Below are 12,488 nucleotides of genomic sequence, written 5' to 3' on the forward strand. Positions count from 1 at the left end.
CCATGTGCAGGCCACCCCAGTAGCTGGGCATCACTGCCCCACCACTGGGACCCATCCTTCAACACTGGTGTGGGGCCTCCCCCAGCAACCCTGGCAAGGACTAGAAGCACTCAGGGCAGGGCCTCCTTCCTTACTCAGAGAGGAGAACGCACAGCAGGGGCTGGTGGGGGACACGGGCTCAATGGTCCATCTTGGCTGAGACCTCTGCAGAGGTGCCAGGGCAGGGAAGCTGCAGCTGGCGGGGGCTCATGGTGGCTAGCTGTAGAGGGGAGATCCCATAAGTGCAGTGGCAGGAACAAAAGGCCTCAGCCTATTTCCATATAAATAATGAAGAAAAAAGTAACTAGAAATATAACTGTAGTAGTTATTAGTTATTCATATGTGATCTTAGTTATTCATAGGTAATTGTAATTCTTTTACTAATGCCTCTAGGGTCAGAAGTGTAACCTGGGTTGACATTGTGAAATGAATGACCCTACGGCAAGATGCTCTAAGCCCTCTGTCACGCCCACCCGCCTAAGGGCTGCTAGAGGGTGCCTCGGCTGTGCGGCTGCGCCAGCACTGGGAAAGCACCCGCTGTTTAGCCAGCTAGGGAAGATGTCCAAAATAGCTGAGACGTCTCCTTCGCCAGAGGAGTTAGGAGAAAACTCCGCTTCTCCAAGCTCTTGCAGTAGGCCGGACGGCTGTCAGGGAGGCCCGCAGACATCCGGGGGCTTAACCGTCTCTGTGATGCTGTCCACTATCATGTTCTGCTTCTGCACCTGGCTCTTTGTTCTTAGAAAAGATCATCAGTAATAGTAATATAAATCTTAATGTTTTAGTTCTTTCTTGATAAGTATGGAAAAGGTGCTGATGCATTATGCTCCTTACCTCACTTCGGGTGCCAGAAATTCCTGAGCCCCTACCTGAATGACAGGTGATGTACTTGACCTATCACTGCCATGCCCTATCTACCCTGCCCCCAGTCACTGACTTCCAAGACCGTGCCCTATCTACCCTGTCCCCAGATTTGCAGCTCAATAAAAGTGAGAGCCTCCCGGCACTCGGGGCCGCAGGTCTCTGCGATCTGGTTAGCAGTGGACCCCTGGGCCTAAACTCTCTTTTCTCCATCTCTGTGTCTTGTGTCTTTTATTTCTACAATTTCTCATCTCCACATTAGCCAGGAGCGGCTCACAGAACCCTGTAGAGCTGGAACCTATCTCTGGCACCCAACGTGGCAGTGGACCCTATAGCCAGCAGCACTGAGAGCCAGCCTTATGCCAGTGCCACTGCCACCGAGGAGTGGGCACTCAGAAGCCCAGGGTGCCTGGCTCAAGCCACAGTGGTGGTGCTGCAGTGGAGGGTGGGGGTGGGGACTGCGGTGGAGGGTGGGGGTGGAGACCGCGGTGGAGGGGGGGGTGGAGACTGCGGTGGAGGGTGGGGGTGGAGACTGCGGTGGAGGGTGGGGGTGGGGACTACAGTGGAGGGTGGTGGGGGGATGGGTAGGATCCACACATCATCCTGTCAGGACCCTAAGTCCCCCCAGGAAGTGGGCAGGAGTGCCAGGGCGGTTTAAAGGGGAAAGCAGGGTCCTGGGTGCAGCTGTCCCTGAGCTGCCTGCCCGGAAGAAGACCACGCTTTCCCAGCACCAGGTGAGCCGCTCCACCTGCCCCACATGCCTCCCTGGGAAGGTGGATCCCGGTGGGACTCCTGGTGCCAGCTCACTTGCTAGCCAAAGCCACAGGTCTCTGGTAGAGTGGGTCTGACCTTGACAGAAAAATTAGCTGGGCGCAGTGGTAGGTGCCTACTCGGGAGGCTAAGGCAGGAGAACTGCTTGAACCTGGGAGACAGAGGTTGCAGAGAGCCAAGATCGCATCACTGTACTCTAGTCTGGGCAACAGAGCAAGACTCCATCTCAAAACAAAACAAAACCAGACAGCTTCATGGCTCCTAGCCACCCCAACAGCAGTCTCTGCCGGACGGGCTGGGGGAGGATCCTGGCCTGGGGAGGGTGACGCCAGACATCACCTCCTCCATCAGACTTCCCACCAAGCACTGAAGGCCCCAGACACAGGCCACCCCCAGCACTCACCTCCTCCAAGAAGCCTGTCCTGAGACCCCCTCCCTAGCTCTCTAGGATGGCTGCTAGAGACACCCCAGGCCACTGACTGTCCCGTTGGCAGCCCTGAGGGAGTCCTGCCTGAGAGTGCAGCCTGGAAGCTGGGAGGCCTGGTGCTCCCTTGGGGGTTGGGGCTCACCTCCTCCTGCACCCTGTTCTGTGCACAGGCCAGCAGCCCACCTTAGCCTGCCCGATATGTGGGCTCCACCGGGCCAGAGGGACCTGCTGCTGTCTCAGAGAAAGGAAGCGCTGAGGCTGGGGCTGGGCTAGGCCCCTCCCCGCCAGCATGAGACCTCCCCAGGGAACGGGGTCCACAAGGGGCATAAAGGAAGGAGCTACTGTCCCTGTCCCCTCGAAAGGGGCTGAGGTGGCTGGGGGCAGGTGGTTTGGATGCCATCTCTCTGCTGAGGAGTGACCCCCCCGAGGGGTTTCCAGCCTGGATACCTCCCTGCTGCTCCCCTAGTCTCAGAACCCCTGGGCCTCGGGGCCTCCTCCTGGACACACCTCTGCATATCTTCCAGGCCCTTGGAGCCCCGCCCGCCCCAGGCCTTCCCTGGAGGGCTCACCCACCAAACCCCTCTCCACCACAGGCTCCAGCAAGGCCCACAAAATCCATGGGTTTGGAGTGTCTTCCTTCCTCTCGGCAGCCCTCGGTCAGCCTCCATCTCCACAGCCCCCTTTGCCACAGGCCCTGAGGCCTCTCCAAAGCTTTCTTACCCGTCCCAGGCCACAGTCAAGCTTCAGTCCGATGACTCTGCCAGCTCTGGGCACACCATGTCCCTGCCCAGGCCTGGGTCTCACCTTTAGTCTAGGGCCCCTCCCCTCCCGACACCCACCTTCCTCACCCCACCCAGCCCACCCCAGCTTCAGGCTCCTTGGACTCAGCACAGGACCCCCCAGAGGACCCTCCTTAACACCCGGAGCCCCACCGTCTGGCCCAACCCCAGGTGGACACTTTACCCCCAGCCAGGGCTCTCTCACCAGACCTGCTTCTGCTTCCGCCGAGCCCCTCCCCAGACTGCCGAAAGCACTGGAGACACACAGGGAGCCCCTTCCAGAAACTCCCCTCTCCAGCCCCAGCACTGTAGGCCAGAAGCAGCCCCACACTTGGCCAAGCCTCCAGCCACCCATGAGGGGTGGCCCCCCACCCAGGACTCAAGACTTAAAACAACAGAAACCAGGGCCTGCGGAGGAACTCGTGCAGAAACAGCCAGGCAAACACAGACATGTGACATGGCCGGAAGACGCTCCAAACCCATAGATTTTGGGGCATGCGTCTAGTAATGTGTACTCACTTTAAAACAGAATAAAGATGTTTCCCAAGTTCACGTCTGATGCCCTCTGTGGCAACAGCCTGGCCCAGCTGTGCCGAGTGGCAGCGGCAGCAGCCAGGGCTCTGGACACAAACTCCTGCCACTCACTGAGTTCCCCATGGGTGGCCACAGGCACCCACAGCAGACTGGCCCAACGTGCTGTGCGCAGAGGCCCGGGCCTGCTTGGGCTGTGGTCTCTGGGTCAGGATGTGAGTGTGCAAATCCCAGCTGTCATACACTCCCACAGAGGATGCTTCCCCACAGACCCGCAGAACACACACCCACGTGACACACGCACACACACAGGCATGTGCACAGTGCACAGATGTGTGCACCTATAGACATGTGCATGTACGCACACGCACACTTACACATGCACACACGCCCCTCCACACCCTCTATCACAGCTTCAGCCACCACAGGAGTGCCAGCCACAGCAGGAAGTCCTGCCTGGGTCCACGTCCCTGCATCATTTAACGCCTGTTTGCTGGGTACCAGTTCTGTGCCACATTTGCACTGGGAACAAGGACACTGTAGGGAACAAAGGCAGGGCCCTGGAAAGCGTGGCCCGTGGGACAGCACATGGCTGGCAGCTCTGCTCAAAACACAACTCCTCACCCCTCTGCCCGCTGTGGTCCAAGCTACCGCCCCTCTTGCCTAGTGAAAGCCCAGGCCACGGGGCTGCCCACTCTGCCTGTCTCCCCTCTGAGTCCTGTCCCCACAGCCCAGGCTCAGCTCTGTCCTCTGTCTTCCCACAGCCTCCCCCTCCCCACTGGCCCCAAGGGCCTCAGTACAACGTAGGCAGGTGTCTGCTGACTGCTCAGTCCCCAGGACCACCTTCTTCACACAGGACTGGACCCCAGACACCCTGCTGGCCCCTCTCTGTAATGGATGCCAAAGGAGGGCAGTGTCTCTTCTTGGCACCCTGCCCAGTGGAAAGATGTGGGGCTGAAAGCAAGGACTGTGGAGGGGGTGCTGGGACAGAGTGTGGAGGTTCCAGGACAGGAAGGTGGGTGTGAGCCAGATCCGGAGAGCCAGGGCAGGTGTGGGGAGAAAGAGGCTGGGTACAGTGGAGGCCTGCGTTCCTGTCTGTGCGTGAGGTATGGCGGGGGTGGCACTGGGCAGAGGGCAGGGGACCCTGGCTGGGGCCCAGGTGGAAGGGACAGTGGGTGGCAGGTTTGGTTCTGCCCGAGCTTGGGATGCCTCTGAGAGGCCGCAGTGCAGCAGCTGTCCAGGAGAAGGCTGGAAGCTGAGGACAGGGCAGGCTCCAGGCAGTATGTGGATGGTCTGAGCAGAGGTGGACAGGGCCTCGGGGGAGCAGCAGCGTTTGGAAAGGGCCACTGAGGCCCCCGAGCATGAGCCAAGAGGGTGGGGGTCCTGGCACAGCTGCCAAGGAAGTTGCTGCAGGGATGGATGGCTGGTGCAAACATCCTGAGGTGGGGGCAACACAGGGGCCCAGAAGCCAGACGTGGGGCTACGGGGTGGGAGTGAGAAGCCTCTAGGGCAGCTGCACAGGGAGTGAGTAAGGGTAATAGAGGCCGCAGGGGGCAGGGGTGGGCAGGCAGGAGGCTGCTGCAGGGGCACCAGGAGGCTGCCGCCTTCCCACACTCGCCGCACCTGCAAGGCCTCCCTGAGCCTCAGTTTCCCCACGGAGATGCATCTTACAATGGCCACACCACCCACCCCCAGTGAGGGCCCAGGCCAGCGGCGGCCACCGAGGAGAGCTGGGGAGCCCTCAACGCTCCTACCTGCTCAGGGCTCCACTGACAGGTGCAGTCTGAAATCGGACCCCAAACTCACCCTGAGTACCCTGCTCCCAGCACCTTTTCTCACCCCAGGGAGAAGCAGGCAGAGCAGGCCTGGTGCAGGGGTGGGCAGGAAGACCACCCACACCAGTCCCCTGCCTGCAGGCTGGTTCTGGCTTCTTCCAGAGGCCCCAAAGTGCCTCCTGCAAGAAGCCCTCCTGGCCACCCTAGGTAGAGCAGCGTGGCCATCTCTGATGCCACCCCTGCACATGGACCATAGGAGCCACCAGCCAAATCCGGCAGTGGGCCCTATGAGGCAGTGGGCACAGCCTGCGGCCTGCTGCCTGTCTTTGGATGGCCTGAAAACTAAGAATGACCTTTACACTTTTAAGTGACTGAAAATCATCAAAGGACTATTTCATGACACATGAAAATGATGGGAAATCGATACTTCAACGTCCATAAATGAAGTGCAGGTACTGCCGCGCCAGCCTCCGCTGCTCACGCACGCTCCCTGGCCGCCCCTCGCCATGGCCACAGGGCTGGGCTGCAGTGGATACTTCATGGCCCGCAAAACCTAAAATCTTTACCAGGCCCTTTGTAGAAAACATTTGCTGACTCCTGCCCCCAGCCACCGACTCTCTCTGGCTACCAAAGGCATGAAGAAAAGAGAAAAAGGGGAGAGAATGTTCCAGATTAAAGAACTTCAGAGCGGGAACAACCAACTGCAAGGTGAGAGACCTGCTGGGTCCAGGCTCAAGCAAGTCAGAGGACGTCTGGAGAGAAGCTGGGATGTCAGGACTTAGTCCATCCCAGCTGCTGTAACAAAATTCCTGAGTAATGTGGAAATCACAGGAATGTACTGCTCACAGTTCTGAAGGCTGGAAGCCCAAGCTCAAGGCACCAGCCGATCTGGTGTCTGGAGAGGGCCCTGTCTCTGCTTCAAGGATGGTACCTTGAATGCTGCGTCCCCACGGAGCAGAAGGGGCGAGTCAGCTTCCTCCAGCCTCTTTTTAAGGGCCCTGATCCCATTCCCAAGGGCGAAGCCTCACGCCCTAGTCACCTCCCAAAGGCCCCATCTCTTGAAGCTACTATGCTGGGAATGAAGTTTGACCTCTGAATTGCAGGGGATACAAACATTCCTACCACAGCAGGACACATGCAGCCATACTGGGTGGGGTTGCCCTGGGCAGAGGCAGACAAACACCGTCTGCCCCAGGGAATGTGCACGTGGCCAGGACCCCTCGCCACAGCCCGAGGCCTGCCCACCTCATCAGAGCCTAGCACAGTCTGGGCGCCTGTGGCAGTAGCACTCGGCATCAGGAAGCAAGGCCTGAGTGAGGTAATGGGACCCTGTTGGGCAAAGCGGCTCCCTGCACCTGCAGGCCCTCGGCTAGACTGGACAGTGCCATCCACCTGGGTCAGGGGCCCACATGCCATGCTTGGGGTAAGCCAGGACAGGGAGCCCAACTCATTCGCAGGGACACAGGGTGGAAGAAGGACCTCGGGCTGGCCAGGATGGACCTATGTGGTCAGCTCAGCACCCTGCTCTTGGTTCTCAAACAGCCAGATCGCAAACCCCCACGAAACCAAACTCAGACCTCAAACCCGGGCCAGAGAAACTTCCAATTGCCAGTGCAGGTGCCCAGCAGGCTCTCATGCCCTGAGAAGAGCCCCTTCATGCCTGGGGACCATCAAAACGCACCAGCCTTCATCAGGGTGCAGGTGGGACCAAGACATTGGGACCCCCGCTCAGGCGGCACTCACAGCGCAGGCGGGGCTCCCAGACAACAGGGGTATAGACAGACTGGCTTTCCAGCACCTCGCAAAGCCGAGGCCTCAGCTCCCTCTCTGCACAAGGATGCCAACTCACACTTCTAGGGACCCCAATGACTTTGAGAACCTGACAAAAGCCTGAGCACCCTCCTGTCAGAGACACGGATATGAACAGGGCAGGGACCCGAGCCTGTGAGCACATCCCCACCTCTGCTCGCGCCCACAGAACCCACGGTACATCCTGGGCCCAGGTCAAGAGACCTGGCCCAGGCTGCATGGTGGCCTTCTGGCCAGGGTGGCCTGCAGCAAGTGGGGTGGGCACCTTCCTGGCCCCTAGAGGGACGGGACTGTCCACCCCCTACCCTCCTGGCCCCAAGTGCCCCTGCGAACCTGCAGCATGAGCTCACACTCCTCACGCCCCACGAAGATGAGCTCTCGAGGGAGCCGGTGGCGGGCACCGCTGCTGCTCACCAGGAACCAGGACGTGGCGCTCATCTTGGTGCTGGCTGGCCCTGGGGAAGAGGGGCTTGTTAGAGTGGGATGCCCTGGACACATCCAAGGCCCAGCCCAGATCCTGTCCCTCCAAGGCAAGCGGGCAGCTTCCGGAGAAGCTGGGCTCCAGCCTTGCCAAGCCACCCCTCCTCCCTGAGGATGATCCTGAGTCCCACTGCCAGGCCTTTCCCTCGTGACCGGCCTTCCCCATCACATCCATCCCTGGCTAAGGCTGCCTGGTCCTCCCTTATCCTCCAGGCCCCAGCACACCTAATGTCTTCTGTCTTCCAGGTGTCAGGGGTTGAAGTTCATGGGGACACTGGCTGCACTGCCTGTATGTGACCCCACCTCCATGTGACCCACCAGGAGCAGCTCATGGGCAGGACCCAGCATGGTCCATCAGGCTCCCCATGATGCCAGGTCCACAGTACCAGACTGACCCCAGCACACACACTGAACCAGAGGGCCCACTCCCCACAGCAGGACTGGGGTGACAGGCAGCAGGGACAGAACTGGAGACAGGGGCCCTGAGTCATCAATATGTCCACCACTGAGAGGAGGCCAAACGTCCCTTGGTGGCCATGGCGCAAGGGCAGCATCAGGCAACCCCTTCAGTGCCCAAGAAGGAAATAAGCTTTGGTGCCCACCTTCCCAGTGACATCAACAAAGAGGAGGTGGTCTGAGGGGCTGGTGTGGTCAGGGGCTAGTAGCAGGGAGCCCGGTAGCAGTCTGGAGGTTAAGAGGGGGACAGCCTGAGTAATGGCCAGGGCTGATGTCACCCCGAGACCCAACCCTGGGCAGCCAGGGGCCCTATACGCCGCTAACATGCACCCTGCACACTGGAGCCCGCAAGCACACATGTCCTGGGCACCCCACCCCACTGTACGGCACCGATGGTCCATGAAGCACATCTGAGTGCTGCCATGAGCTAGGTGGCCTGGGCTGAGCCAGCCGTGACCGAAACACAGAGTCCCAGAATCCCGGCGCTCCCTTCAGCAGGGGCAGGCATGGAGAACAGAAATGGCTCATGAGAAGGTACAAAGAGGGACACAGGGAACACAGAGGCAGGGCGGGGAGGGGGCTCACTGGGAGGCAGCATCCGGGCTCAGCAGGATAGGGGTGGAAGTGAGCCCATGAAGGGACTGTATTCCAGGAAGAGAGAACAGCAGGTGCCACCAGTGCAGAGGGACAGCGCAGAGGGATGGAGGGCCTCACATTCCCCTGGGAGTCCTGTGGCTGGTCCTGGAGGCGGATGAAGTCCCTAAAGAGCTCCCTCACTGCAGGGCCCAGCACAGAAAGAAAACGTGGTGCCCTTGTTCAAAAACCATGAGGAGGGGAGCTGAGCAAGACACCAAATGTGGGGTCCAAGCAAGGGCTCGTGGGGGTGTCCAGGTCACACACCTGTGAGGCCAGCGCCGGAGTCCCTGAGTGGGCATGGGGCTCTCACCCAGGAGGCCAGTCAAGAAGTGAGGACGATAACCCAGGACAGAGATGACAGTGGCTGGGCCCAGGGGAGCAGAGGAGAAGGGGAGGCTGCTGGCCTGAGTGCGACGTGAGGGCAGGGGCAAGGCCACAACCACGTGAGGGTGCCAGGCAGAAGAGTGAGTCAATCTCATCATCTCAGCAGCCTTGGCCCTGCCCTGAAGGTGGACCCTGTCCCTGCTTTGTCCAGTGCCCACACCCAACATCTTCAGCTGAGGCTCTTTACCAGATCTCAGCTCCCTTCGGTGAGCAGCAGGGAAAACCAACACCCAGCTCCAGCCAGTGTGAACGCCCAAGTGACCGCACAGCCCATGGTAAACCCTCACCTTAGGCAGGCAGGTAGGAAGATGTAGAAAAATCCTCACCAGGAGAAGGTAGCTCCACCCTGGGGGCCCTGCCCTTCCTAAACCAGGAACCCAGGCTCCAGCCAGCCAGGCAGGCCCTAGGCAAGGGGTGGGGCTTTGATGCTCCTGCGGCCCCAGGCAGTGGAGCCCCCAGGAGGCCTCTATAGCCCCGCCCTCCCCCCAGGGCTGCTGGGGGAGACCATAGGGTGCTCTATCCGGCAGGGCCCACCCCACCATTGCACCGCCGGCCCCCAGCCAGCCCTCCTAGCCCTCACACTCTGCCATCACCTGCCGCGGCCCACCCTGAGGAGGCCACAGCCCCTGCTTAAGGCAAAGAGAACCCGAGCCCCAGAGCCTGGTGATGTGGCCATGCCAGAGCCAGGCCAGCCGCTGCCCCGGCCGCCCACCCTGAAAAGGCCTGGGAGCCAGCGACGCTCCAAAACGGCTTTCGGCTGCCTCGGGGCTGGGCTGGCCACCGTTGCTAAGAGGAAGAAAAATAAACGCCCCAAACTTGCCGTCCCAGCCGTAAGGGCCACAGTAGGAGGTGAGGCAGGGAAAGATGGCAGGGGCCCAGGGGCGGGGAAGGGCAGCGAGCCGGGTGGTGCAGGCCGGCGGTGGAAGGAGCGCACAGGCCGGGAGAGGCCGGGACAGCAGGCAGACGGCGGCGAAGGGAAATGAGGAGAGAGGGGAGGAGGAGGAAGACGGAGGGAGGGACCGCGGGAGAAGAGGCCAGGCCAGGAGAGAGGCGGCCGGGCGGGAGCGCCGGGCCTGGCGGGGGAGGGAGCGACGCCTTCTGAATCAGCGCTCTCCGGGGGCGGCCATGGCCGAGCCGGTGCCGGGGCGGGGACCGGGGCGCCCAGGCCTGCCGCCCCCTCCCCAGGCCGCATAGAAACGTACCCAGCCAGGCCGCGTAGACGCGCGTGGGGCGGCTCCTCCCGGCCTGGCGCAGACCTGGGCCGCCTCTGCGGCGGCGGGGACCGGCCTGGCCAGGTGCGCCGGGCGCACCCCTTATCCCTGAGCCTTTGTCCAGCCTCGGCCGGGACCCCGCGCCCCGTGCAGCCCCACAAGCGTGCAGGTGCGGGCGGTGGGAGGCCCGGGCCGCGGCCAGCGCTGGGCCGGCGCGTCCTACCTGCGATTCGGGCTCGGTTCCCGGCTCGCCTCAGTCCCCGGCTTGGTCTCCGGCTCCGCCCGGCTCGGTCCTGGCCCTCCCGCCCGCCCGGCCGAGCGCTGGGCGGGGCCGCCGCCTAGGACATGCCCGGCGCGGCCCGCACGCTCGCGGCAGCCCGGGCCGAGCCCACGGCAGAGCGGCCGCCTGCGGCCTCGCGCGCGGGTCCCTGACGTCTGCGGGAAGCCCAGCCCCGCCCCCGGAACGCCCCGCCCCGGGCACGCCCCCGCCCCGCCCCTGCCGCGCCGCGCCCCGCCCCGCCGGAAACCAGGTTAGGGCGGGTCCGCGGCCGCCAGGTGAGCGCACCCCGCAGCCACGCGCGGGGTCCCGCCCCCGCGCCCCAGCTCCAGGCCCACCCACCCTCCCTTCCTGCCCTGGCCCACCGGCCTCCCCGCTCACCCCGCACCCCGCCCAGCCCCAGGCTCCGCTGGCCTCCCCGGCTCACCCCGCACCCTGCGCAGACCCCATCCCCTCCCGTCTCTGCCCTACCCCCCGCTTCGCCTCCCGGTCAGGCGGAACCGGGTGCCCACAGCAGCCCAGCACCCTGGCCCAGGGCCTGCGGGTTAACGCTTAACTATGCTCCGGGAGCTGTAGGCTCCAGCCGCGCCCCGAGTCCCCAACCTTTGGCCCCGGTAGCTATAAAGAGGAGCGAACGGTGAAGGAGTAAGGGTGAGTCCCAGAGGCCCACCTCGCCGCACCCGGACTCTCCTCCCGAGCCTGGCCAAACTGGGCGTGTGTCCGAACGCTCCACCTCGGACCCCTGGCGCTCTAGGCTGAGCTGGGGGCGAGGGTGATGGGCAACGACGCCGTCTCACCAGAACGCCCACAGAGGGTCCGACCTGGCCGAGGGCGAGGGTGGGGCTGGGAACCCCGGAGGCTCTCGGGGTTCCTGGGGTAAGTTCCCGCGGACTGCTCCCTCCTGGCCCGGTGCTACAATGGACGTATCCGGCGTCCCAGGAGCCGAGCCGGGGGGGAAGGGATCAGGGTGGGAGCGGGGCAGCGTGCACGGAGGGCATTCCTGCATTCCAGGTGTTGGGGAACTTTGTGAGCGCAGGTGTGCAGGTGGGGGGATATGGAAGGCCTGCGCCCGGCCGGGGAACCCTGGGCTTTATCCTGTGGGCAGCTGGAGCGGCTGGGCATTCCCGGCTGCGGCAGCGCCCATCCGGCCGGCACCAGGCCCTGCTCGCAACTCAGCAGCGCCTCTCCGGATCTGCCTTCACGGAGCTTAGCCTCGGCCGAGCCCCTGTCCCAGGCCCTGGGGTGGGATTTCAAGTTCAGAGGGGGTCAGACGCGCCCTTGAGTATGTGGGAGCCCCACACCAAGCACCCGGTGGAAACTCACTTGCGTGGGGAGAGGGCAGGGCAGTGAGCACTCCACGCAAGCTATCAGGATTGTGGGGGAGGGACCCACGGGAGAGAACTGCAGCCAGATCATCCAGGTGCCTGGATTTCTTCCCAAGGACCATGTGAGTTGATGCTGGCTGAGATCTGCTCCAATGAGGGTTTGAAAGAGAGAGCTCCGGGTGCCAAAGTGAGTGGATGGCAGAATACGCCTGGGGGCGGGCAATTAGGCATCCGACCAGAGGCCCTGGGCTGGGGGAGGCAGAAGCAGAGGAAGGAGACAGAAGGAAATTTGGGAGGAAGAGTGGGCACGAACTGGCTGCCCAGTTGGGTGGGTGAGTGTGTGGCAGGGAGGGGCTGGGTGTTCTGGCTCTGCCCCTCGAGCCCCATCCCACCTGCTTCCAGGTGAGCTTAGGAATTTCCCAGGCTTCCTCCCAGCTTTCGCCAGACCTGTCCCTCTGAGGCCCAGCCCTGCCCATCCTTTCCTGCCCTACCCAGGTTTCTTCACCCTCTTGGCTTGGCCTGCTCCTTGTTCACACCTTGGTAAATGATCCTTAATAAAAGTCATTTTCTCTATTCGTGCTTTTCTTTCTTCTGCCAGGACCGTTGACTTTCTCAATGGGGAGAGGGAGGCAAGGCTGGTGCCCAGTGCTCTGCCTGGACTGGCCAGTGCGTGTGGCTGTCACTAGGCTGGTAAGCCAGGCCAGGAGAGCAGGTGCAGTTGTAGAGGTTG

The 12,488-nt window shown here is 62.3% G+C and overlaps 1 protein-coding gene and 1 long non-coding RNA gene across 4 annotated transcripts in view; both read right to left on the reverse strand.

Annotated features, from left to right (window-relative positions):
• The window catches only part of CEP170B (centrosomal protein 170B), a 30,764-nt gene extending 20,222 nt beyond the window's left edge, over positions 1-10,542 (reverse strand). For all 3 annotated transcript variants that reach the window (XM_032267599.1, XM_032267598.1, XM_032267600.1), the window contains exons 1-2: positions 10,380-10,542; positions 7,323-7,444 (exon numbers count right to left, since the gene is read on the reverse strand). In XM_032267599.1, the coding sequence (XP_032123490.1) occupies positions 7,323-7,427 (105 nt within the window). In that variant the 5' untranslated portion in view covers positions 7,428-7,444; positions 10,380-10,542. The remainder of the gene's footprint in view (positions 1-7,322; positions 7,445-10,379) is intronic.
• Positions 821-1,367, reverse strand: LOC116542601. The gene is made up of 2 exons (XR_004265281.1): positions 997-1,367; positions 821-930 (listed from the first exon to the last, which is right to left on the reverse strand). It is a non-coding gene; the product is annotated as an uncharacterized LOC116542601 (long non-coding RNA).
• Positions 10,543-12,488: the final 1,946 nt, after the last annotated feature.

Source organism: Sapajus apella, unplaced genomic scaffold, assembly GCF_009761245.1.
Source record: "Sapajus apella isolate SASKATOON/1434 unplaced genomic scaffold, GSC_monkey_1.0 scaffold170, whole genome shotgun sequence".
NCBI classification, from domain to species: Eukaryota; Metazoa; Chordata; class Mammalia; order Primates; family Cebidae; genus Sapajus; species Sapajus apella.